The 26,706-nt window shown below is 44.4% G+C and overlaps 1 protein-coding gene across 2 annotated transcripts in view; it reads left to right on the top strand.

Moving 5' to 3' along the window:
- ELAVL4 (ELAV like RNA binding protein 4) overlaps positions 1-26,706 on the top strand; it is a 137,820-nt gene that overhangs the window by 108,120 nt on the left and 2,994 nt on the right. The window contains exons 3-6 of one of the 2 annotated variants that reach the window (XM_074221482.1): positions 2,490-2,593; positions 21,502-21,655; positions 24,197-24,422; positions 26,098-26,136. In XM_074221482.1, coding sequence (XP_074077583.1) covers positions 2,490-2,593; positions 21,502-21,655; positions 24,197-24,422; positions 26,098-26,136 — 523 coding nt within the window. The remainder of the gene's footprint in view (positions 1-2,489; positions 2,594-21,501; positions 21,656-24,196; positions 24,423-26,097; positions 26,137-26,706) is intronic. The other variant, XM_074221483.1, reaches the window with a different exon arrangement.

Raw genomic sequence — 26,706 nt, 5'->3', positions numbered from 1 at the left:
GAGAACTTGAAAAATAAAGTATAGTTTTACATGGACATCTGCCTAATTTTAGATCGGCTCCTGTCTTCTTCAGAAACAGACACCAATTCTCTTGATAGGAATTTTCCCCCATAAATTCTCACTGGGGGATGCTTGTTAGGAGAGAATAAATTGTCAGTTTTTCAGGTATTAAAGGTGAGTCAGGAAGAATTTCAGGAAGAGGCAATTGTATTGTCATAGGTATTAATAAAGTACTTGGGAAATCTTAGAGCACTGTGGAAATATTAGCTATTACTTTTGTTTTGAAGTGACCAAATATTCCTATGATATATTCATTCTCTCTCTCTCTCTCTCTCTCTCTCTCTCTCTCTCTCTGAATTGGACCAGAAGTGCTGGCTATAGACCTGGCCACCTTTCTGAGGTTGATACATTGGGTGAATGTGACCTACTAGAATCCTGTGCTTCAGGGGAGCTCACTGGAAGGAAAGGATAATAACCTGGATGCCATTTAAAATAGCGACACGTTGTGTCTGGAACTGTCTGTAAGCACTTAGTCACTGAAAGGAAGCATGGGTTTAAATAGAAAAGACGATAAAAAGTGTTTTGGTACACGATTCTCTTTTTTTAAATGGCTTCTGTTGTCTTCAAGGTAAAGTTAAATGAGAAAATTGCAGGATATAAGTGGATTTAATTAGATTGATGTAATCTGACTGCATAAAGCCCAGACAAAATGAGAAGAAACTGATGTTCTAAAACCAAAGACATCCAGGCCTTGCTCTTGTACTTTTCAAAATGGAGCCAGGAGGAGGCTTTTGAAATGAGTGAGAATCAATCATATCATTGACAAGGGCATAGCGGGTCTTTGAATGCTACATGATTGTGGATGCTGACCTGTCCCATGTGCCCTCCAGAACTTCCCCCATTTCAGTCTATCTAATGAAAGATATTCTTGGCGAGATGTGCATGCCACCACATTCTTCCAAAGTTCAGAGGGAGAAGGGAGAGGGAGAAGGAAAGGGCAAAGATGGGGGCAGGGGGTGAATTTGATAGATTGATGATTGATGTGTGTATGCATGTGCACACATGTATCAATATCTCTCCATGCAATATACATGTGTGATCTATAAATAGATACAAATATGCATACATATATACATATACACGTGTTGGGGTGTGAATGTAGATACATAGTCAAGGGAGATAGATGTCTGTATGGACAGGTATCTTTTCTCCAGAATTTTTTTAAATTGATTTTTAAATTACATTAAACAAATTTCATGATACAAACCCAGTTGTTTCCTAGGGTCCCCTCCTACTACCAATATCAACACAGACATTTACCAGCAAAACAGAAGCTGTTGAGCTGATTTTGGCTTCTAAAATGGGCTCTCATCAAGAAGCATGGCAGGCTGTTTGGTCTCCCATCAGCGTCACTGGCGCTCAAAAGGAGGCTTTATATAATCCTTCTTTCCTGGTGTGTGATGTCCATTCATTTCATTCATGATGACCCTTCCTTACGCCCACAGAGCCTGGACACTAGGGCTAGATCCTGTGGTTGTCCCAGAGCCATGCTGCTGAAAGGGAGGGAATGTCAAAGACGTAAAGTTTCCGAATGATATTTTTAGCTGATGACACATGGCTGAGAGAGCTGATGGACTATTTATAAGCATTAGCATTGTTGCAAGCACATTAGTGGGTTTGGAGTGCTTGCCTGTTTTGTTGGTGGTGGTGGTTTTTCTTAATCAGAGGAACCCTGTCGTCTTTTCCCTCTCATTTCTTTGTAGATGCATTGCCTCCCCCTACTCCCTCCTTACAGAGTAGTGGAACCCCTGATTACAAATGTCTTTCATTTTGCCCTTTGTTCTACACTCTCACTAGTTGACTCTGGTGGAAAAACTATTTTGGGGGAGGAGTATTTTCTTCTGGGTGAATGGCAGGTCTGAGAGTATGTTGTGGAGATTTCGATTCCTACATTGTGTGGACTAGAAGTAGCAAACTTATTGAGTCCTTAGGGTAAAGAGCCCTGGATCTAGAATCAGTGGACCTGATATTCAAATCTCACTTTTGACAATTAGCATGGTTTGTAACATTTCCCTTCTCTGGGTCCCAGTGAGCTCAACTATAATATGAGAGGATTGTACTAGATGGTGACCTTTTATGTCTAGGAACTTTGGATAGGTCTTCCTGTTTTCAGGATTCTTTGTTCATTGGACTATGAACCCATGTGGTCAGTAAGACCAACCCATGGTGGTGCCTGCCATCTTGCATGTGAAGGAGAGGGACATCTATTCTCTCAGTTCGCTGTTGTACCTTGTGCTTAAGACCCACGCTTCTGCTTATTGGGCTATTATTCCTGTAGTTAAAGGTATGGAGGAAGTATTGGGAGTCCCATTTGGCCATGGCAGAGTGGTCTACAAGAATGGGTGTGCTAATGTTCTCCCAAATGTGGGAGTCTTTCCTTTCTCTCTAAAGATACTAAGTCCTTTTCTGTCTTTTTATTGTTTCAACAGGACAGAGTTTAGGGTATGGATTTGTTAACTATATTGATCCAAAGGATGCAGAGAAAGCCATTAACACTTTAAATGGACTCCGACTCCAGACGAAAACCATCAAGGTAAGAGAATGCCAGAGCTCTCCATCTGTCCATCTGTCTGTTTATCAGGGAGAACCAGAGCTGATACTCTCTCCCTGCTATCACAGATGTGGCTGAGTGGTATCTTCTCTCCAAAAATCAAGGCAAGTCACTTGGCAACTGATAGAACATTTTCATCATCACCCCAGTCCAACTGCAACTTTTTCAGATTTTTATTTACAGAAAAAAACATTCGCCAGAATTTTGAACTTCAGCAGAAATGGGGCTGTTAAAAAAAAAAATCCAAAACGAAAACATCACCAATAGCCAGAAGCAAAGGAAAATGTCATTAGGTTAAACAGTTGGCAAACAGCTGATGGAGGGGTCTTGGCCAGTGATAGGGTGATTAGTCAAAGTAGTCTTAGACTGCTCCCTGGGAGATGTTCACTTTTCAGGGTTTTCCTTGACTCAACTTAGTGTTACTATACAGGCCTCTGAGTGAGGATGAGCTGGAGAAAGGTGCCCCTCTTCTCTGATCTCACTCTCTGGCTTTTAACATATTGCATCCCCTTGCTGCCCATTGCCTAGAATCAGTCTCCCAGGCTCCCTTGTTCAGAAAATTGGAGTCTAACAAAGCCAGTGGATGAAAGGAGAAACCCCTCCCAGAATGGGACCGCAGGTGGAAGCTATAGCTCTTGGTTTCTGGGATTCTGAAGTGGAAACTTTGAAGAGGTTTAGACTCAATTATCCCATCTGAGAAAAGGAAATTTCTTTCTGAAGAAGGATAGCTCAGTGAAAAGGGAGAGGGAGGGGAACAAGGTAATCTGGTGGGGGAAAAAAGGGATCCTCTTTCAGTCTTTGGCACAGATGTGGCATATTCATGAGGGATTCTCCTAGATCTTTGGGGAGCAGTTTTACTTTTCAAACTGAGTTTAGCTCAGACTTATTTTAAAAGGTGTTTGTCTTACCCAAGCACATAATGACAGGTGTGGGGAGGCCCATCAATTTCTAGATGGCAGGAACGATGCCAGCTTTGGGCTTTAAAAAATCAAATAGCTAGGAAAATATATGGGAAGATTAGAAGGCATTGACTCACTGCTTGTTGTGTCTGCTCTGGGGAGAGGCTATGCAGAGGAAACTTTCCCATCTGAACAAAGCTGGTCAGTCCAATTGATTCCCATGCTGTGGTCACATAGGCACTTTCACCCTTCGAAAGACTCTGACATTGAGCTGAAAATCAGGTCCTACCTTGTCCACCCCAGAGTCTCTCTTCTCTTTGTTTTTTTTCCCAATCTCCACCTCCATACTTCTTAATCCAGCGACTCTGACCTCCAGACTATTCCATGAACAAGATGCTCCTTCTTTCAGCCATTCAGCACTGTGGAACACCCTCACTCCTCATCTCTGCCTACTGTCTTCCTTGGTTTCCTTGAAGTCCCACCTAAAATGCCATCCACAGGAAACCTTTCTCAGCCCTTCTTAATCCTAGTGCCTTCCCTCTCTTTATTGTTCTCCTATTTATCCCCTCCCCCCGTGTGTGTGTGTGTGTGTGTGTATGTGTGTGTGTGTGTGTGTTTATACACATACATATATGTATATGTAGCTTGTTTGTACATGGTTGTCTCCCTCATTAGGTTGTAAGCTCCTTGAGGGCAGGGACTGTCTTTTACCTTTCTTTTCATTCTCCATACTCAATGAGCCTGGCCATGGCTAGTGACTGTCAGTATTGATAACTAGTCTCTCATCAGGAGACTCCAGCTGTAAAGCTTCGTCTTGCTGATAAACTGAGGTTTGGAGACATGAGTAACCTGATTGAGGTCACACAACCACTCTGGTAGCAGCAGGCCTGCAAACATGAAAATGTTTTCTCATCCGGTACTCCATATGAAGATTCCATCAAATCTTCCCTATAGGGCATCTGTCATTTTGCAAAATGGGAAATGGAGGCCAAGGGGAGTGACTTGTCTATGGTCACACAGACACTGTGTAAATGTCAATAAGAACAGACTAAATTGGGTTGCTTGAAGATTTCTGTGTGTGTGTGTGGTGTGTGTGTGTGTGTGTGTGTACGTACTGTATTGTGGGGGTTTTGCAGTGAGATTAAGGAACCTTTCCTTTTATCTTTAGACAAATCATCCTCTCCCTGGGTCTCAGTTTCCTCACTGTGACCTCTGAAGCCCATGTTCCCATGATCCCTTCTGACCCAGGGGACGGTTTTTTGGTCACACAGTCATTAAGACCTGAGCAGGTCTCCTGGCCAAAAAGCCAACTCACTCTCCATAGGCAGCACTGCCCTTCCAGATGTAGTTTTGTAAATGAAGGACATCTTCAACACTTCCAGCCCTCATGCTACGGTTAATGGCTTTAGAGGGGAAACCCTCTAAAAGTCGATTTGTACCACAAAATTAGCTTGGTGAGGATTTTGAAATTTATATTCACGAGGGTCTTAGTTGGGGAATTTGCTTTAAATAATCATTCCTGATTTGGATTTTAAGAACAAATTAGATTATTTTAGAATTCTGTTCCAGAGTAGAGTCTTATTCCCTGAGATAGACAGGCACCGCACCCCCTCACAGAGAAGTCACATTAATTCTCCACTCGAGCACAGGATTAATAGGGCGTGTGTTCATGGGTGGGTGGCTGTGTACACACACACACACACACGCGCATGCACGCTTACCCACTGTCAAGATAGAGATAGGTGAGGCATTTCTGAGCAGTGTAGTTGAGATTGAGGCACTGTGGAACTCAGATGACTGGGGGCCAGTTCAGTACCAATTATTCACCCTCAATTCCCCTCCCTATTTTCCCCAGATGAATGACCTATTTGACCTAGAAGATCTTTCCCAGGTCTAAAGGCAATGACCCATGATTACAGGTACCTGGCCTCCTCTCTCCCTGTTCCTTTAATGTAGCTAAGGAGTTCAGTAGAAAGAGGTCTGGATCTAAAGTTACGAAGAGCTGAATTTCTAATCCTGTCTCAGACACTTTTTCTACCTGTGTGACTCTGGACAAATCAGTTCATCTCCCTCTGCCTCAGTTTATTCCTCTGGATGTGAATGTAGATCATAAAGGGATCTACCTTCTGGGTTATGTGGGAAGTTCAAATGAGATATCAAAAAGAGCTATATAAACTCTAGCTGTTATTACATTTATATAGCACTCTGAGGGTTATCACACTGTCCAGGTTGATGGATCATGTCACATATACACCCTTCCCCTCACTGGCCAGGACGCGTTGTGGAGGTGACCAGAGGATCCAGCATGTGGCATTCACCCTTCACTGTGGGTGTTAAGGGAAAAAGAAAACTCGATGGTCTTTGCCTCCTAAGACTATTTACAGTTGTTCAGACTCAGGGTTGCAGTGTTGGGGAAACCTTGGGAAACATGGGCTTCACACCTGCTCTGGCTTTTTGAGTGCTGGAGTTTTGATGGGTGTTTGGTGAGGGGGTGAGGGTGGTGGCAAGGTCTGGGAAGCAAAGCATTTGTGTGTCTGAACTGAAGTCTTGGCTGGGCTGACATCTGGTGGGAACAGGATTTCTTAAGCCAAGTCTTCTGGGGGCAGACAGTTCTGGAAGTAGATTAGTTCTTAAGCTCACTAGGGCAGAATCCCTGGAGCATTTTTGGGAAAGGATACTTTGGCTCATCACTTCCCACCCTCGCCCTTGAATACCCAAGTGGTTTGAGGGGTGAACAGCCATTGGCCCATGGAAGCCTAGGTGCAGGCATGAGGTTGGCACATTGATGGCACAGTGAAGACACTTGAGTTGACTAAAATAAACTGATTTCCAGAGGAGTAGAGAGGGAGAAAATGGTGAATCAAGCCAACTAGCATTTATTAATTTGCTCATTGTGTTTGGTGTACTTTTCTAAGTGCTAAGTATACTTAAACTTTGTATAGGTGAAAAGAAAATAAAAGAAAAAGATAAATTCCTATCCTCAAGGAGCTTCCATTCCAGTGGAGTAGTCAGTACAATATATAAAAGAAAGTTGAAAAGCCAAGGGGAGAGTGTTGGGGATGACAACAGCAAATGACTGAGAAGTCTCTTCTGTGCAGCAGGTTACTCCTGTTTGAGACCCTGGCAAGAGACACAGAATTGACAGAGACAAGATCCTTGCCCTCATGGAACTTACAGTCAAGTGAACTCTAATATATATGTGTGTGTGTGTGTGTGTGTGTGTGTGTGTATGTATGTTATATATGCAGTGCCTATGCATAATGAGAAGCATGATCTGCCTTCAGATCCAAAAAAGACCTGGGTTCAAGTCTAACCTCTGCCATTGACTGACTCTGTGTCTCTGACACACCTCCCAGTGTGACAGATGCCTAATGAGTCTGCAGGTGTAGATATTACCTCATTTCTCAGCCAGCTTGACCAAGTATAAGCTCATCACTAGAAAGTTCCTCTTCTTGGAGATCGCTGCAGCTTTGATACTCAGCACTCCCTCAGTATCCTTCTTGCCTCTCCTCTGATAGTAGGGCTGGAAGAGTGAGCAGAAAACCCCTCCAATGCCTTCCTTGTTAGAGGGATGAGACCTTGCCGCTCTTTCTTCATTTCCTGCCAGCTGCTCCGTTTTGTTTTGAATCGTACTCCCTGGATCTGTGCTTCCACCTCTGTCAGCTTCCTGAGATGCTTAGGCAAATTCTTTAGGCAGATGTAAATCGATCCTGGAAAGGCCTAGTAGATACTGACCAGGTGGTCAGAGTGGAAGTTCCTTGAAGTCAGATCTTTTTGTTCTTATTTATATTCCCATTATTTGACAAAGTACAAGGCGCTCACGAACTGATTAGTCTTCTCTCCTCCTCCCCCCAAGACTATCTGGACATCCACCCGTTTTAATCAATCCAGGTGTCTTCACTATCCCATCAATGAACTGGACTTGAGGTCTGGAGATCTGGGTTCAAAGCCTACCTCTTCCACCCACCTATGCAGTCCTGGGGAGATGAAAATATTTGCAATGCCGCATTGTGAGTAAAAGTGCTATGTAAATGTGAGTTATTATTACCATTGTGTGGGCCTGAGGGAAATGGCATTGGAGTTGGATATCAGAAACTGAAGAGAAATCCAACAGAAAGAGGTAGAGCTGAGGAGGAAGGCATTGTAGGCATAAGGTGCAGTCTGCTCAGAAGTCCTCAGGCCAGGCTGGAGCATAGATTAGTCAGAGGGCAGTAGGCCTACACAAGAATGGAAACAAAGGGTGGTTTCGTATTGTGGAAGAATTTAAATTTTGTTTAACTGAGTATTACAGTAGCTAAAGCTTTGGACTTGGAGTCAAGATGGTGTAAATTTGAAGCTTGCCTCAGACACTTAGTGTGATCCACTTAGCTTCTTCTCTGTCTCCATTTTCTGATCTATAAAATGAAAAATGCCAGTGTTCTACTTCATAAGATTGAAAAGAACAAATGAACAAATGTGTAAATCATTTCATAAATTTTAAAGTGCTACATAAATATTATCTGTTATTGCTGTCATCATTATTTTAAAACAATTGGGAGACACTGGTGGGTTTTGAGGAGTGAGTGATATGGACTGATCTGTGTGTAAAGAAGGTAAATCTGGCTGCCTGTAAAGGATGGTTCAGTGGTCAGAGAAAGGGAAGGCCTGAGAAAACTTATTTTTAAACTACTTCAGTAGTTTAGACAGCTGATGGGGAAGCCTTGGGAATAAGAGAGGAAGGTCTGGGGGTAGGAGATAATGGAGGTGGAATTGATAACTGAATACACCACAACAGGGAATGACCTAGACCATGAGGTCATCCATGGGGAGGTTTGGAGAAGACATAGGCAGTTTGAAGCTACAGAGGTGTTGTTGGGAAAGGGAAGAGGGTTAGGGCTGGGTCTCAAACTCAGAGATAGAGATTTGGGATCCTCTCTGTAGCCAGAACCCTAGAGCCCAGTGAGAGCATAGAGAGAAGAGAAGAGGGCTCAGGGTCCATCCTCTAGGGATATCCATATGAGGGACTCAGGAAGAGTGAGGAGACAGGAGAAGCAGTTAGAGAGGTGAAAGAGGTATCAGGAACCTGACTTGTCTAAAGCTAAGAAAGGAGGGGGTAGCTGACCATGTCTGTACTGTGAGGTCATCGGACTTAGCTCTCTGCAGCCTTCAGGTTCACCACTTTGGTAGAATGGCAGTGAATAGAGGGGGCATGACAAGGAGAGGAAAAGCCAGTTAACCAGATGGTAACAAGTCTAGGAGGGTGTGGGTAGTGTCGTGATGGAAGTGTTGGGCAGAGACAGTGAAGGGGAGGAGAGATGTGGGATGGTCTAGTTGGATGAAGTAGATATGTCAAGGGAAGGTTTATTTTGGGGATTTGGGAGACCTCAGCATGTTTGTAGACTGCCTTGAGAAGGAGCTGCATATACATGTGGGGGGGGGGGGCTCAAGGAGGAGGGGCAGGGATCTCCTGCTGGGGCCAGGGTGGGGGAAGAGTGGGTGAGAAGCAGTACTTCTAAGTTTACAGGAATGGAGCCTGGAGCCAGGAAGCTTGATCCAGATGGTCTCAGTCTCTTAAGTGAAGCAAGAGGAGCCGTTGGGTAGAGTAGGATGAGGTTAGAGGGAGAAAGAGTTAGCCAGAACAGATGCTTTGAGAAGTGAGAGGAGAGGCGATAAGAACAGTGTTGGGGAGCTTAGTTATTCACCTTGGTGGTCACAGAGTCAGCAGATTTCAGCTCAATTTTAGTCAGTCCACTGTACTGACAGCTTGAACTGGCCTGTAGTAGAGTAAAGCTCTAGAATGTCTTAAACTCCCTGTTACCTGTGGTGGTGGTGGTGGTGGGGGCGGGTCTCCACCCAGAAAGTGGATGAATGCTTCATGTTATCTGACTAGAGGTTGCCTGGGTGACCTTTCAAGGCCTGTCCACCCAGGCATCCTGGGAATAGAAATGGGAGTTTTCACTGGTTTGGTTGCTGAGGCAAAGAAAGTCTGTTTTAGGGATGGGTAGACCTGCATATATTGGTCAAAAGTGAGTGGGAGATATACTGAGGAGGCTTGAGAGAGAGGATAGGGTTGGAGTTAGATCCTAGAGGAAACCACAGAAATGGGATAAAGGTGATGATAAAGGATTATGAGACTTCTTCTGTGAAGTGAGAAAGGCCAGATTACAGGAAATAATGTAGAGGATTGGACCTGGGAAGTTCATAAAAATGATAGAATCTAAAGAAGACTTCGGTAAACCATCCAGTCCCTAGGTTTAGCTTGGATGCCATTATGGAGTGAGGAACCATCTAAGGCTCTTGACTGGGGTTGAGGGGGGTATCATAATGTTTCTGAAAAATTAGACTAGCAGAAGTTTGCAGAGTAGATTGAGCAGAATGAAGTTTAGGGGTTCCAGCTAAGAGAAAGTGGTAAATTGCTTTTTATTCCTAAGCTTAAGGTATTGGAACTATACCCTTCAATTCATTTTAATAACATTTAAAGTAGAACTCACATTATGTCCCTTCTGTGGCTAGTTATGCCCTCCCCAACTTAACCTGGTAGAACCTTGAAGAGTAGCTATCCTGGGTTAAAAATTCTCTGTGGCTCTTCACTTCTAAAATTAAAAAGCTCATGAGCCCCCATCAGTATGTTTGCCTTTAATAGTCAGTTAAAGAACATAGCTCAGAAAGACATTTACTGAGATGCCTTAATAAAAACAATGATGATAAGATATTTTCTTATTAAATTGGGAATAATAACACTACAGCAACATAGAGCATCAGTAGGAAAAGTGTGCTCACACACACACACACACACAGTACACTAAACACAGATGACACTGCCATTTGTAGTGTTGCAAGACCCTGGTATCCTTTTCTTTCTTAGAGTGTCCCCCATTGAGGGTAGCAGCTCTTCTGAGGAAGTTTGTCAGTTAGGGTCCCAGAGCCTATTACTTTCTACATCTCAATTTCTAATGACCAGAAAATTCACATGAGTCATAGCACTTGTACTCCTCAGAGTTGTCACCTGTCTCAAGAACAGACCTTTTCCTGCTTGTGCAATGTCTTCTGTTGGTCAGATTAATGCACTGAAAGTTATCAAGGGGCGGCTAGGTGGTGCAGTGGATAGAGCAGCAGCCCTGGAGTCAGGAGGACCTGAGTTCAAATCCAGCCTCAGACAGTAATTACCTAGCTGTGTGGCCTTGGTCAAGCCACTTAACCCCATTGCTTCACAAAAACCAAAAAAAAAAAGTTATCAAAGTTGGTCAAGGAGGAAGAGAAAAAGAGAAAGATTCCCCTCCTGCTCCCCTTCCCCACCTAAGAGTTCAGTTGCTGTTCCCCCTCAAAAGCTGCAGTCTTCCACTGTTGACTCTTTATTTCACTGCCAGGACTGTCTCTAGTTTAGCTATTTCCTGCCCAACTTCATTTATAGAAGGTATCTCTCTTTGCAGCCACCCCATCAGGGGCTTGTTTGGTCAGTCTTTGGTCAGCCAATGGTCCTCTCATTCCATCATTTTGGGTTAGAGAACTTTAGAACTTGTAAAGAGGTAACGAAATTAAAAACCCTTTAAGACTGTAAGCCTTGTATCTCTAGACTAGGGGATAATGGTGGTAATAGGAATCAGCAGATTAGGGGTATCTTCGTCAAGCTTCCCATCTAGTAATTCAGTTTATAAAAATACAAATTTTTAGGAAGCTGTCTAACCATCAATCGGTACACATTAATTAAATGCCTCCATATTCCAGGCATTCAGGTTGAGAAGCTAAAAAGGAAAGTCTCTGTCCTCAAAGAGTTTACACTGAATTAAGAAAAATCATCTATACTCATCGAAGTAGTTACAGGAAACATACAGAGAGATGGGCAGGTGTTCACTTATACATCTCACTCTCCAGAGTTACCTTCTTCCTTCCTGACCTCCCTTCCTTGCCTGCCCTGAGAGCTTTCTTCCCCTGGGCCTTTTCTCCTGATTGTGGAGTCCCTGCTGTCAGCATTGTTTCATGAGGACCACAACTCATGCTCCCTTCAGTCCCAGCTCCTCTTCCTCTCTCCACACCTGCACCAGCATCACTGTCCCCTGCTTTCTAATTCCCCTTTATATTTTGTCTTCCCCTATTTGAATGTAGGGAAGCTAGGGGGCACAGTAGAAAACAAGTCCTGGTGCTTCCTGACTCATTTTCCTGAGTTCTAAACCTGGCCTCAGTCACTAGTTGTGTGACCCTGGACAAGTCATTTCACTCTTTGCTTCAGTTTTCTTATCTGTAATATGATGTGAAGAAGAAAACAGCAAACTATTCCAGTATCTCTGTCAAGACAACCCCAAACGGGGTCACAAAGAGTCAGATACAATTGAAAAAGGACTGGATGACATTAAAATGTAAGCCTCTGGAGAGGAGAGAACATTTTGTTTTCTTATTTTTGAAAGTTGATAGTGTTCCTCACATAGTTATTGCTTACTTCAACCCCCGTCTACTGGGAATGGCAGTAGCGGATGAGGGGATCAGCATGAGCTTAAGAACCTAAGGATTCTCAAGAGGCAGAGGGAGGAGGGCGTGCATCCCAGGACTGGGGTGGGGGGAGAACCTGTGAAAAATCTTGCAGATGGGTGATGATGGGATATCAAGAGTGAAGAGCAGGGAGACTAGCATTCAGCTTCATGAAGAAGGAATTCTGTGCAGGATGGGGCTGTGATGTAGCTCTAATCACAGCCTGAAGGCCTCTGTCTCTGCTCTGAGGTGGGCACCAGCTGGTTTGAACTTGCTTTCTTTTGCACCTTGTTGGATGAGCTCATTTCAGTCCCCTGTTGACTCTTGCCTATTTCCAGAAGGGTCAAAAATGATGGCATTTTTATAAAATCAGTTTGACCTCATTCTCCCTTGTCCATGGCCACAGTTCATGATCTAGCTATATGATGATAAATGGCCTTGGTTGCTTCCACCAAGAAGTCCTTTCTCTTGACCTGAAGTGCCAGCACTTACATCTTTCACCTGTGCTTAATGCTTTCCTGAAGAGCCACCTTCTACAATGGTATTTCTCCAGGAAAAGGTGAAGCTCTCTTGCCCTTGGCCTCTCTCTTCTCCACTGAAGCCAGGGGAGATAAGGGAGGGCTCTAGGGAAAACTAGGTATGTGAGATGGGGGCCTGAAGTGTCCCAAAAGAGATCTGACAAGACCAAATCTAGGGGTGCTCCTAGGGTTTTCACTTTTCTTTGGCAATGGGGGTATGTAAAGAGCTCTATCTTCCATGTGCTGAATGCAAAGCTTTGGCTGAGGGAGACCCAAGATGCCAGTGGGGCCAAGTGCCAAAAGTCCAGTGGGCAGTAAGACACAAGCACAGATAATAAAAATATTTATCAGATCAATTTAGTGATAAAGCTTGCATCTAAGGGGACTGAAGCAGGAGACATATATTTTTGGAAGTGGCCAATTTGACCTGAGGGATTGTTCCTTTTTGCTTTAAATTTTTTTCCTTGGGGGGGGGGGATTCTTGTATTAATGAAGATTTTTTTTAAATTGTGCTAATTATCATAGTGTATTACAGACATTGACATGGTTCTTTGAAATTTGAATAAGCCCTTTGTATAGACAGCACCACATTTGAGTCCCACATCCCTGTCAAGAAGTTGTGACAGATATTAAAATACTAATTTTAAGGTGAGGAAACAGGACCAGAAAGGGTTAACAACATACCTGTAGTCACACAGGTATCCCAGAGCTTTCTAATTCTAAGTCTGAGATTCATGCAGGGGTAGGAAGAAGGAGGCATCACTTGCACTTGGAATTCCTGCTGGAGAAATACAAAGATAGAGATGGGCAGAGTCCTACCCTTGGCCTTCCAGTCCAGTAGGGGAGGAAGACATTCACTTGCATTTTTATGGTGCTTTAGGTTCAAGTGTGGGAGGCAGTACAGCCCAGTGGGAATGGTTCTGAATTTGGAGTCACAGAATCAAAACCTACCCCTCCTCCTTCGACAAGTCACTTAGCTCTTAACCTGCTTGGGCCTCAGTTTCCTCTTTTGTAAAAAGAGAGGGTTGGACTGTCCCTTCTAGCTCTAAACCTATTTAAATACTTCTTTCTTTGGGCCCTGTGATGCTGGTAAAGACATCTGGTTGTCACAGTGCATAGAGAACTAGAAACTGAGTCAGAGACCTGTGTTCAAATCTTCTCTCAGATATTTAATAGCTGTGTGTGACACTAGACAAGTAGCTTAACCTGAGGCTTGCCTCAGTTCCTTTATCTTTAAAATGGGGATAATAATGCCACCTACCTTCCTAAGTAGTTGTGAGGATGAAATGAGATAATAATTGTAAAGTGCTTGCTTAGCATGGTCCTTGCTCCACAGTTAGCCCATGCTTGATGTCAGCTGCCATTATTAGCCTTAGCATTATAGTATAGATTTGTAAAGAACTTGGCAAACCTTGAAGTGCCTGTATCATTGGTTGTGTCAATCACATGGAGTAATTTAGAATGGGATACAGTGTTTAGGAGAGACCTGGGAGACCCAAGGATGGAGGGAATCACTTTGGTATTTGGAGGGGGTGATGACCAAGAGTAGTAGTACCAAACCTAGGCCTTAAAGGAGAGAGTTTGATAAATGGATGATGCTACAAGGTTGGTCAAAAGAGCCATTCTAAATATGGAAGATGGTGCCTACAAGGGCTTGGAGCCTGGAAAAAACAGGATAAAATCAAGGACTGGCTGGAAAGGGAAGTTTGGGCCAAATGTTGGGTTTGAAGAGTTGCATATTTGTCTAGAAGAATGAGACATTTGTGGCATAATGGGTAGAGAGCCTGGAGATGGGAGTCAAGAGGAGCTGGGTTCAGATCCTGGCTCAGGACAAATCAGCCAATGCCATTGAAGGCTGCTTTCCAGGAGGTTCCTGTCTCTGAGGGAAGAGAGTGTGTCCACATGCCCATCACTCACAACAATTGGAACACACTGTCAAGGCTCTGGCAATAAAGTCCTGGGTGGAGTAGAACTAGAGGCACTAGGGTGTCCTGCCTGGGGGAGTCTAGCTCAGGGCAACTGGTTTCTAACCCTTCAAGGGTCAGCCTAAGGATTGTTGCTGTGGGTCATTCAAGGTCACTCCTGGTCCCCTTGACTGTTAGCTCAGGCCTTTTTAGGGGAGGGATAGTGATGGAGCTCTAGCATAGGGAGGCAAGGTAAGTTTGGTCATAAGGGTTAGCAAAACTAAATTGCAAGCCTGCGGGAGGAAGAAGGTGGCCAACTTGGGGGGGGGTGATCTCTTTGACTAGCTAAGACTCCCTGGGATTGACCAGTCAGGTTTGGCTGCTACGGAAGTAGAAGTACAAGGGAGAAATGGACTGATTTGAGTAATTGTGGTTATTCATCCTTCATTCTCCAAGAAAACCAGTGCCATCACAAGGGTGATGTCTTGACATGAGGGTGAATTGGGTTTAAGTGTGGCAGAGATGAGCAAAGTATTCAGCATCACTCTTCAGAGTCATTGGTGTCCACTGGCAAGATGAGAGTCAAGAGAGGGGGTGGTGATGGCCTTAATCTTTTTCACTTAAGGTCTTTCCAGTCTCTGTTTGTCTAAGGCAGTACCCATTCAGTGACTAAGGGTTAGATTGTTCACCTAGTTTACCTTTACAAAAGTATCAGTCTGGGGGAAGGGGGGAACTCTGCTTTGCAGTGGATAGTGACTGTGTGGTAGTAAGTTGCTCATCAGGGAAAGTGTCTCAGAAAAGGCTGAATGATCCTTGTTGGAGAGACTGTTAGATTCCTGTATAAGATAAAATGGAAGGAATCTTGAACTTGATACCAGAAGGATCAGCTCTGACACTGAGTAGTTGTGTTTAATGGGCTATTCCCTTCTCTTTCAACCTCATTTTTTGTTCTCTGTAAAGCTTAGAGGGTCGAATGAAATGATCTCTAAGACTTGTTCCAGTTCTGACAAGTGATAAAACTCTCCACTCAGACATTTTTAAAAGGCTCAGCACCTAGATTACAGAAATGGCATCAAGCTGCTGCCCTCAAAAACTGACATTCTGCTCTAGAGAGGGACATCATCTGTATTTTGAAGGTCACTGAAGGAGAAAAATGTGGATGAGGTTTCAGGAGACTGAGCCAGAGCTGAAAGCCTTTAAGGTCCCAGTCAGCTGTGGGTGGGAGAACCCATCTCCAGCCACAGCTATGGGCCATTCCCCAGCATTGTTAGTTGAGCATGTTTCTCTCCAGTTGGAGCCTGCAGATGAGATGGTCCCCAGGGGGGCTTCCAAATCTCTGTTCTGATGACACCTGTCTTTCCTTATACTTTTTTTCTGACAATTCTAAAAATCATCTTCCTAGGATTGTTCAAAATGGTTTCCTTCTGTTCACTTATCACCTTCCCTTAAAAAAATGAACTTAATGGTCTTTTTCCCAGGGTCCTTTATAGATGGAAAAAGACAGATGAACTCAATTTTTACCCCAGAGTTGGCATTTAAGGGTTGTTATTTCAGTAGTTCTAACTCTTTGTGAGTTACTAAGTGGTATATTGGATAAGATATTAAATCTGGATGCAGGAAGACCTTGAGTTCAAATCCTGCCTCAGATATAGCAGTGTGACTCAGGGCAAAGCTACCTATATTGATGCCATATCTATAAAAAGGGAATAATAATAATGCTTTCCTCAAAAGGTTGTTATATACTAGTTTTGTGACCCTGAGTAAGTCATGTCATCCTATTTACCTCAGTTTCTTCATAATTAAAATGAGCTGGAGAAGGAAATAGTAAAGTATTCCAGTATCTTTGCCAAGAAAAACCCAAATGTTGCTACAGAGTGAAAACAGCTTGACAGCAACAACACAGGGTTGTTAGGGACCCCAAAGGAGATGATGTATACATTAAAGCACAATATCATTGCTAGCTCTGAACTTGAATTCAGATTGGTGATTGGGATTGTGTGTGTGTGTGTGTGTGTGTGTGTGTGATGAGAGCAGTGGTTGGGGAGGCTATTGGCTGCTACTGGAGTTCTTGGCCCCCCTTTTTTTTCCTTTTGATCCTTACCTTCTTTAAATAAGAGCCTCCATGTTATAATTAAAATGATTTCACATTGTCTAACTTGGGTCTATGTATAAATTTGGCGTTATAATGGTGTCTCTTGTTTCTCTGTTAAGGACCAATTTTTCTGGAAATTTATGGAGAGAGTCCCTGGTACAAAGTAAAGTGGCCCCAGATGTTTCTCTCCCTATCCTACTCCTACCTCTCAGATCTGGCTGTGATCATAGGCATGAGCCCCGGAAAGTACCCCAAGGACGATTTAACTCATAGGTTCTTAATCTGTAGTAACTTTTCCAAGACTCTGAATTACCAATGATTGATGGGCCACATTAGTGGAGGGAGTTTACACACTGGGAACTCCCCGTGCTGATGAAAACTTAGTTTTGGACCAAAAACAAGGGGCCGGCCATGTTGCTATGGAGAGAAGTAATAAAAACACTCATTTCTCTAATACTTTTAAGGATCATCCTATAACTCAATTAGGTAGCACTAGATAGAGCATTGAAGCTGGAGGCAGGAGGACCTGAGTTCAAATCCAACCTCAGAATATTTAACTGTATGACCCTAGGCAAATCACTTAGCCTTTGTCTGTCTTCCTCATCTGTAAAATGGGGATAGCACCTTCCTTCCAGGACTGTTGTGAGGATCAAAAGGGATGACATTGCAAAGCTTTTTGCAAACTTTAAAGTGCTATATAATTCCTGTTATATGATAATAACAAGTAATAATAAGCATAATGATAGCAGTTAACATTTTGGTGGTGCTTATTATGAGCAAGGCCTTATACCAAAGCACATTAAAGTTATTATCTCGTTTGACCCTGATACTTATTCAGAGAGGGAAGAGTTATTATTCGCTGTATTTTGCAGTTGAGAAAATTGAGGCAAACAGGGATTTGTCTAGGGTCACATGGCTAAAAAGCGTTGAAGAGGGGTAGCTAGGTGGCACAAGTGGATAAAGCACCAGCCCTGGAGTCAGGAGAACTTGAGTTAAAATTTGACCTCACTTAAAAATAATTACCTAACTGTGTGATCTTGGGCAAGTCATTTACCCCCACTGCCTTGTAGAAAACCCAAAAAAACATGTCAGGGGGGTAGCTAGGTGGCGCAGTGGATAAGAGCACTGGCCCTGGAGTCAGGAGTACCTGAGTTCAAATCCGGCCTCAGACACTTAATAATTACCTAGCTGCGTGTGGCCTTGGGCAAGCCACTTTAACCCCAATGCCTTGCAAAAACTAAAAAAAAAAAAAGTCAGAGATTGGATGTAAACTCAGGTCGTCTCAGACTCCAAGTCTGGCATTCTACCGCTATGCCCCCACAGTAGTCCCTACCCTGTGTCGGTCACTACATCTAGAAGAATCCAGAGACAAAAGGAAAGACCGCCCCTGCCCTGAAATGACATTTATCCTATCAGTGGACATAGCATGTAAACAGTAGATACAGAATATATGTAAGGAGTCAAGACATTTAATATTCATACCCCCCCAGCCCTGCCAGTTGGAAGAATAGGCTCTCTTCTGCCCAAAGCAAGAAGGATCCAATTATCCTACCATAGAGCTAGATGCCCATTTGGGCATGTGAGTGATATGGGCATTCTTCCTCAGCACCAGGGTAGAGCCAGGTTTCTATTCTGATATCTCTTTCAATTCCAGAACTCCAAAGGTAGGGCCATACTCTTCTGTAGTAAGCTCAAGACTGCCCCCTCCCCTCCCCAATTTACAAGACAGGTGTGTCATGTAGTGTCATTCATTTACTGTCAGTCACAAGCCTGGTCCAGTCACTGAGGATGCAGAGTCGTTTGGTACCCTGGACCCCTTTTGTCATATTACAGATGAGAATTCAGTTTCTGGGCTGGTCCTAATCATCTGGATACTGGCAGCATTGAATGACATAGTTGAAGAGAGGCAACTTTGGGTTTCTGGTGAAGAGAAGCTCCCCCACCCTTAGAGCATCTGAAAATGGGAGGAGTGGGATCAGAAGGGAGTGAACTCCCCACTGATGGAAATCTTCTAACAGAAACTGAATGGCTCTGATTTGTCAGAGACACCATCAAGGGGACTTTGGCTCAGCTGTCATTTGGATTTGATGCCTCTGAGGTTCCTTGCAGCTTGGAGGTTCTATGATTCTCAAATTGCCATTAATGAAGCCAGACCAGCCTACATGTTTTTCCCTACATGGGTCTATGATGACCCATCTTCCCACTTCTTTGTCTTTGCACACGCTATCCCTCTTGTCTGGTATACACTTGCACTCTCTCATGTTCTTGCTTGCTCATTCACTCTCACTCTTCACTTACACCTTTTGGAACCCATAGCTCCTTTCCAGGCTTGAGACTTTTCCTGTCTCTTCTAGTTGCTAATTTTTTTCAGTCACTTTATTTTGTATTCTGGCCTACCTACTGTCTGGGAACATGTACTCTTCCTCTCTAGAATGGAAACTTCTTGAGGGCAGGGACTGTTTGACTCAGCTTGCTGAGTAATTGCTTGACTAGCACCTCTAAGGCTGCATTTCTCGTTATCCTTCTCTTTTCATGTGGGGTACACACATTTGGCCTCATAACCCCTTACATGCTTACCACTCTCCTAACCTCTGACTGAAAGTGTTGGGGTAAATGAGGTTCTTAATGTGACTTTGTCAGAGCTGAGATGCTCTGGGCAGTCTATCCTCCCCACAGGCCCCAAGCAATGTGTTGGAGGCAGACAGAGGGGCAGACTCCCAAAGCCTGTCCCTGTGTCAAGTTGTCTTCTTCCCTGTGCTTGCAACCACATGGTAGGAAAGAAGCCTGATAGAGGCTTCCTCGGAGATGCTCTCTGCCCCCTATGATAGGAGAAGCCTTTCCACTGGCTGCCTCCAAAGGTCATGAGTTCTCCATCATTTAAGCAGGTGCTAGATGCCCATTTCTCAAGGATGTCATTCAGGAGATGAGTTTTATTGTTTTTCTTTTGTTCTTTTTCTCAGCACCTGGCATCACGTGAGGCAGCATTTGTAAAGCACACGGTGGCTAGCACCCAGCGGAAGGCTTTAGGAAATGTTGATTCTGGGATTATAATTCTGTGGTTCAGCCTCTTCATTTTATAGATAAGAGTAACAAAAAACATCCCTTTTCTCTGAATTCTGCTGACTTCCACAGTAGGAAATGGGAAAGGTGCTCTTCAGGGAGATGGACTATGCCTCTCTTGGAAGCTAGAATGACAGGCATACGTATGAGATTGGGATTCACCTGTGCCTCCCTTATAATAGATACCCCTGAAGATTAGCCTCAACATCTGATTGATCCTGGGTTGCTTCTCTGGGCTTCTAGAATGTTCCCTATGCCTGTTTAGAGGGGCCAAGACAAGGACTGAAGTTGGACCTTCTAGGTTCTGCTTCTCAGAAGCTCTTAAATTTTTTGCTGTGGACTCCTTGGTTGAATCACATCTGACTGGGAGGGCTCATTTTTACCAACCATCAACCCATGTATCTGCCCATGTCTCTTTGATGGAGTAGCCAACAGCTCATAATGAATTTAAAGACCCTGTTGTCATCCCCCCCCCATCCCAAAGCACCAGAGCCAGATGCTAGAGACCACCGCCTCTGCCTCCACTAGCAGAGTGAACATTAGTCACTCTCACCCCATCTTTCTGTCTGTTGAGTCAGTGTCTATTTTTAGGGAAGATCAGAGAAACAGAGCCGTCATTTCTGTCATTGGGAAGGACTTGGGGCCCAGTGGTAGGGTACAGAGGGGAGAGTGGCCCCCTGGACACTTGACCACCAGACCTGGGCTCTCTCCCTAATGTGCCTGCTCCCATTCTATGAAAACATATCTTCTTTGATCTCTCCTGCACTGACTGCTTCTCTGTTCTTACCAGGCTCTGTACATGGGTGTGCATGCATGTACCAGTCAGATTCTAGGTTAAATGAGCCTTCTTGTTCAGGTGTGCTCTGGTGGCCAGGCCGCTGTCCATTGGCAGCAGCAGCAGGCAGGCTATAGAGCCGGCCAGCTCTATTTTGAGCTGTGGCCACCCTAGAAATAGCTGGAGCGGGAGAGACTGGCTACAAAGCATCCTCGCCGGCACTGGGTGTTGTTTGTCTTTTGAATTTAAAAAAAAATAAAAATAAAAATAAATTTTAAAAAATCTAAAATTAATGACTACTGAAATGTTCTTTGCTTATGTGTACACTGCAGATTTGGCTCTTTGCAGATGGAATTTCAGATCTGTTTACACGTCTCTGTTAGCATTTTGGAAGAAAACAGTTCACAGAGATCCAGGGAGATAATTTTTTCTGAAATTGTACCTTCTCTTTGGTGCACCAGAGAGCTCTTTCTTCCTTCCCCCACTGCCTCATCTGGCTTGCTGAGGTCTGGCCTCCTTGGGGGTCACTCTGAAGGTGGCTGGGTTGACCCATCCTGGTACAGATGTGCCCTGGGAGAGAGGGTGGGGTGGCTCACTGAGCTCTATTAGCCAGAACTGGGAAGAAAAAGGAATGGAGTTGGTCAGGAACTTGGTATCTTTCATGAATTTGTAGGGGAAGATGACAGGGAGGCTCAGAGGTGTCAGATTCTGTGTATGAGATAAGGGGGTGGAATTGGTGGTTCCTTTACCTGCCGATTCACGCTCCAAAGAACCTTGGGCGTGGGCTGGCTTCATTTCACGTTGACGAGAGCTTCCTTGGCTCATGTGAGGACCCTCAAAAGGGAATTATTTAAGCTGGCAGGCAAGGCTGGGTCAGTGGAGAGCTTGGGTGACTGGGGAGGGTCAGGGTGGCTGGGCTGTGGGCACAGTAGCCTAAGGTGTACTCATTCTCTCCTCCTCCCCATCTCCCTCTTGTTCCTGTTTCCTCTTCCCTCTTCCTCCCACTCATCTTCCTCTCTCCCTTCTCCTTGGCTTCTCTTTCTTTTCCTCTTCCTTCTCTTCCTGCTCATCCTGCCTCCCCCTCCTTTTCCTCCTCTATTCCTCTTCTCTCTTCCTCTTCTCCTTATCTTCCACCCTTCTCCCCCATTTCTTTTCCCTTCTCTTCCACCCTCCCCAACCCCCACCCCATTACCCCTCCAGGTCTCCTACGCCCGTCCGAGCTCAGCATCCATCCGGGATGCAAACTTGTACGTCAGCGGCCTCCCAAAAACCATGACCCAGAAAGAACTGGAGCAGCTCTTCTCCCAGTATGGCCGCATCATCACCTCCCGCATCCTAGTGGATCAAGTCACAGGTTCATTTGAGGGCTTTTTCCTTTGCCCCCCCCCCCACCCCTGTCCATGGTTCTGAAGTGCACAGGCCCTGTTCCCAGCTCTGCTTCTAGCTCCTTTGAGCTGGGTTTAAGGGACCAGTCAAGTGGGCTTATTTAACCCTCCTGCATCCAGATTCATAATTTCACCAGGGTTTTCAGTCCATTCACCAAGCACAGACAGCAACTAGTTTAACACCTTTAGACAACTTTTTTATTTAGGCTTCCTAACTGGCACATAGTAGGGCCTTAATAAATCCTTTTGTCTCTCCTGTTCTGGAAACAAGTGATACAAAAAGCACCAGCTGTAGCATTGGAAGACCTGGAGTCAGATCTCAACTCAGAAACTCCTTGTGTGACCTCTCTGGGTCTCAGCTTCCTTCTCTGTAAAAATCCAATTAAGGCATTTACAAATAACAATGCTACACCATAGGGATACAAACAACAACAGCAACAACAGCAAACAGCAAAAAAGGCATCTCTGCTTTTAAGGAGCTCACGTTCTAAACAGAGAGACAACCGTGAATATTAGGCGGGGATAAGAAAGACACAGTGGATGGTAGCAGAGGGCGGGGAGTGCCTGGGACCAGGTGAGCCCTTAAAGGAAGCCTAACATTCTAGACAAGGCAAGGATGGAAAGAGGAAGCCCACTCTCAGTGACCTCCAACTTCCTTCTAGTTTGAAATCTGATCCCAAGAGTCTTGGAGTGTATAAATCCTAAATCACAGCACATTCCGGTGTGGTGGCTAAGCTTCTGGTGAGGAGTCTTCCTCCTCCCAGCCAGAGACATCTCCAGGCAATGAATCAATCCAATTAGTATCTTAGAAGCATTCCTCTGAACTTGGCTTTGCTGAAAGAATGACCAAATGAAGACTTGGTCCCTGCTCTCAGGGAGCTTACGTTGTATGGACTTGAGTTATATTCAAGGGAGGTATGGGGGTGTGTGTGTATGTGTATATAGATTTTATATATATACATATACATATATATATATACACACACACACACACACACACACACACACACACACACACAAATATACATACAATCAGTATAGGCTTTTCCATCCAGGTCCAGTCAGTATTTACTGAAGGAGAAGGTGGGTGTGTAAATTCACAGACACAGGGTCAGCTTCCTTCATGTCTAGTTTGCTTAGCAACAAATAAATGAAGGCAACTGACTGAATTAGAGTATTTTTTAGCTCATTTCAGCATCTTCTTTTACAGATGAGGAAACTGAGACCTAGAGAGGTAAAACTACTTTACCTTGAGATCACAGAATGAGCTGGTTGGCAAAGCTGGAATTTAAAATCTGGTCTTATAACTGAAAAAGTTAAAGCCAATAACCCCTTTTTACATAAGCTGTCATTTTTCTTTGAACCCCAACTCCATTAGTGATCCAGCTGTATATACCTATCCCAGATAATAGACTCAGCATTGACAAGATATGTGAGGATACAGGTGATCAGGAGCTGCCCTGAGGAAGGTGACATAAGACTCTCACCTTGTCATGAAGGTCCCACCTCTCTTGGGAGACCATTTCCAGCAGCTCCTCGCACCCATATCCCATACCAGTGCAGGCTGGACCTGATAAGAGCAACCATCAGCGGTTTGCCACAAAGGTGTTTAATGTGATTGGCAGAGACCTTAGTTGTGGATCAAAAGGAGCCTCTTCTATGAATCCAGAATGGAGGAGGACTAGGGCTCACTGCCAGAAATGACTGTTGGAGCCTCAGGTCACACCAGCAACCCAACAAGCGGGCATCCACCTTACCCAGGCATTTGGTTCTCCTTTGGGAAGACTCCATATGCTAAGAAGCTACCCTGACAAGAAGCTTCAGTCTACTTTTTTGAAGATTTCCCTCCTTACTCCTCCTCTTTGGACCAAGACCAACAGCTCATCCCTCCCTCAGATGCTAGACTTGAACCCAGATTTGGTGTCCCTCCAGTCTTAGTTCCCCCCCAGGCCTGACCCCCAGACCTGCGTCCTCTGGCTGTTCTAAAAAACAGCTGTAGGGTCCCCTTCCCCCGACCGACTCATTAGACCCAAGTCCTTATTCTGTCCCTGTCATTTGTTAGCTGGATAACCTTGGGTGAACTACCCAACCTCTCAGAATGGTAGGAGAGAGCTCCCATTTGGACCCAGAATAGCTGGATTTGTTTTTTGTCTCTACCCTGGGACCCTGTGGACACAGCCCTCTTCTTTCTCTGTTCCTCAGCATCCCAGGCCTGGGTGTGACCTCTCAAGACTAGTGTTACCTCATCAAGGTGTTCCTCTTCGTAGCCACCATGGATTCAGTTTAGACTTTGACAGAGCATTTACTAAGTGCCTATTGCATGCAGTCTGCCACACGAGATCAGTTGGTCCATCTGTAAACATTTATTGAGTGCTCAAAGTTTCTCTCCTCAAGGAGCTTACACTTTTTCAGAGATGAGATGGAGCTCTGTGTTTTCTTCCTTCTTGTCTGGATTCTTCTGTTTTCTGTTTCTTAGCCTCCTTTTTAACCCTGGTCTCTTCCCTGCTCAGGTGTTTCTCGTGGTGTGGGATTTATCCGCTTTGACAAGAGAATAGAGGCAGAAGAAGCTATCAAAGGCTTGAATGGCCAGAAACCCAGTGGGGCTACAGAACCCATTACTGTGAAGTTTGCCAACAACCCCAGCCAGAAGACCAGCCAGGCCCTGCTCTCTCAGCTCTATCAGTCACCCAACAGACGCTACCCGGGGCCTCTGCACCACCAGGCCCAGAGATTCAGGTAAGGGTGAGCAAGACCTCCAGAGTCCAGGGAGGAAGAGCTTAGAACAGACTGATCAGATCCTTTTCTGTTAAATGAAAGGGACTGGGCTTGACTTGAGGTCTCCCTCAGCTCTTATTTTTTGACTATGTAGAAAGACAAATAGAAGGGACCAGGAGAGGGGAAGATAGAGAAAGAGAGAATTTTATTATACTTTATTTTAATATTCACTTTTTAAAATTTTGAATTCCTAATTCTCTCCCTCCCTCTAGCTCCTTCTCCACCCATTGAGAAGGCAAGCAATACAATATGTAGTGAACTTAATTACTAAATGAGGCCATAAGTTCACCCTGACTTTGGACAGTGGTGGGGCCTGGATGACCTCCTGACCCCTAAGATTCCTTTTCCCTTCTGTGACTCATGGCATCCCTAAGGGATAGTCCAGGCAAAGAGGACAGAATTAGGGTTCTGCTCCCCAGCAGGTAGCTCCCATATCTACCAAAGGATCCTGGTGACCTAGCCCTAGAACACAATTTATTCCAAGCCTAATTAGCTTCCCGGGATCATTACCCCACTGGATGCTTGCTTTTGATGGACTGAAGCCCTGGGTAGCTTCTTCCCCTTTTTTTTGGATGGGGGGGAGGAGGATTGGAAATTCTTATTATTTGCTTATTTGAAGGCTTGGTCTGTGTTTAATGGGAAGGGTAGTGATTCTCTTAGTGGCCCTTAATATATTTCCAGTAGCACTTTCATCCCCCACAACCCTCCTCCTCCCCTACTCCCTTCACTCTCCTCCCTTAATTAAAGGGTGGTTTTCATCACCCAGGATCTCCTAGGAATGTAGCAGGAAGGACTGGCCTGGGAGGGGTGGGGTGAGGGTCAAGAGAGACAATTAGCTTTTTTGGAGTCCTTTCCATTGCCAGGAATAATAATGGGAGCTGAAATTGCTAATGATTTCTTCCTCACCAAGCATTCGAGTCATCTAATTTTTACTTTGTGTGAGAGTGCACATGCAGTATTCATGTAAAATAAAATACCCTCTCCTGGAGGTTTCTAATAACGGAAACCTTGGCTACTGCTGCCCCAGGGTGTGAGCTTATTTTCTCAGGAGGGAGGGCCAGGAGGAGGTGTCTTAGAGCATGCCAGCCTTTCACCCAGGGTGGTTTGGGGGAGCATTCAGCTGGTGGCTTTGGGTTTTGTATTCCTCTCTCCTTTCTGCCCTACTAAGCCCAGCCTCACCTCCAAAAAGGGATTACATACAGTTGGGTGTGTCATGGGTTCTTTTAGACAGAAATCATTTCTCCACAAGTTTGATTGCAGTGAAAGGTGAATAGTTAAAAAAAATTTTTTTAAATGTTTATAACCAACCCAAATTCAAAAATTAAGAAAAAAAGGCCCAAAGGGTGGAGTGGGGCAGAGAGTTATTTTTTAGTTGCTAAGGCAGACCCAAAGAGAGACAGGGAGAGATGGAGACTGAGCAGGCTTTCCTCCAGCCCCCAGTGGCTCTTCACTGGGCTTCCTACCATGTTGATGGCCCAAGAGGGGCAGCTGCCACTCGCAGTGCTCTTTGGAGGCCTTTTGGGGGAAGTGCTTGAGCGTCTCTTCTCTGAGAAGGGGGCCATCAGAATAAATCGTTCCATTGCTCAATCTTGCCATCTGTGAGAAATTAACCCCGAGACCCTCCTTCTCTTTTCAGGCTGGACAATTTGCTTAATATGGCCTATGGCGTAAAGAGGTAATTAAGACTCCACAGATCGCCAGATGTCCGTGTTGGCACAGATGGGTGCTATAATTTATTATTTTTTTTAATTCACTAACTTTCAAAATTTCTTTAATTACTTTTTTCTTCCACCAGCATGTCAAATCCTTAATTTTTAGTTTGGACTTCAGTTAATTTCTGTTTCTTTTTTTGTATCTTTTAAGGGCACACAGAAATATGCGTGTAGCTCACATTTTTTTTTCTTTGATTTACAGGTGGGCCTCTAACTTGGTTCAGGTGTCACAGCTATAGTGCCTTGGCTTAAGAATGTCCTGGCCCACTAATGACTGCTTTTAGGAGAAAAGCATCTGTTTTTTTCTTCAGCTAAATTTGCAAACTCGATGGCAAGAGCATTAGGTTTTGGAATTAGTCCCAAAATCCCTGCCACTGGACTACCTGGATGGCCTTGGGCAAATAATTCCAACCACAAAGGCTTCTGAGATCTTTTGAACAGTAATTCAAGTAGCACTAAGATACTGTTAAAAGACATGGACTCCTACTAATAACCTTGTGTACAGTAGGTGCTCACCAAATGTTTTATTGATG

Source organism: Macrotis lagotis, chromosome 2, assembly GCF_037893015.1.
Source record: "Macrotis lagotis isolate mMagLag1 chromosome 2, bilby.v1.9.chrom.fasta, whole genome shotgun sequence".
Classification (NCBI taxonomy): Eukaryota; Metazoa; Chordata; class Mammalia; order Peramelemorphia; family Peramelidae; genus Macrotis; species Macrotis lagotis.
The sequence above is the reverse complement of the archived record's forward strand: the minus strand, read 5'-3'. Positions and strand labels throughout refer to the sequence as shown.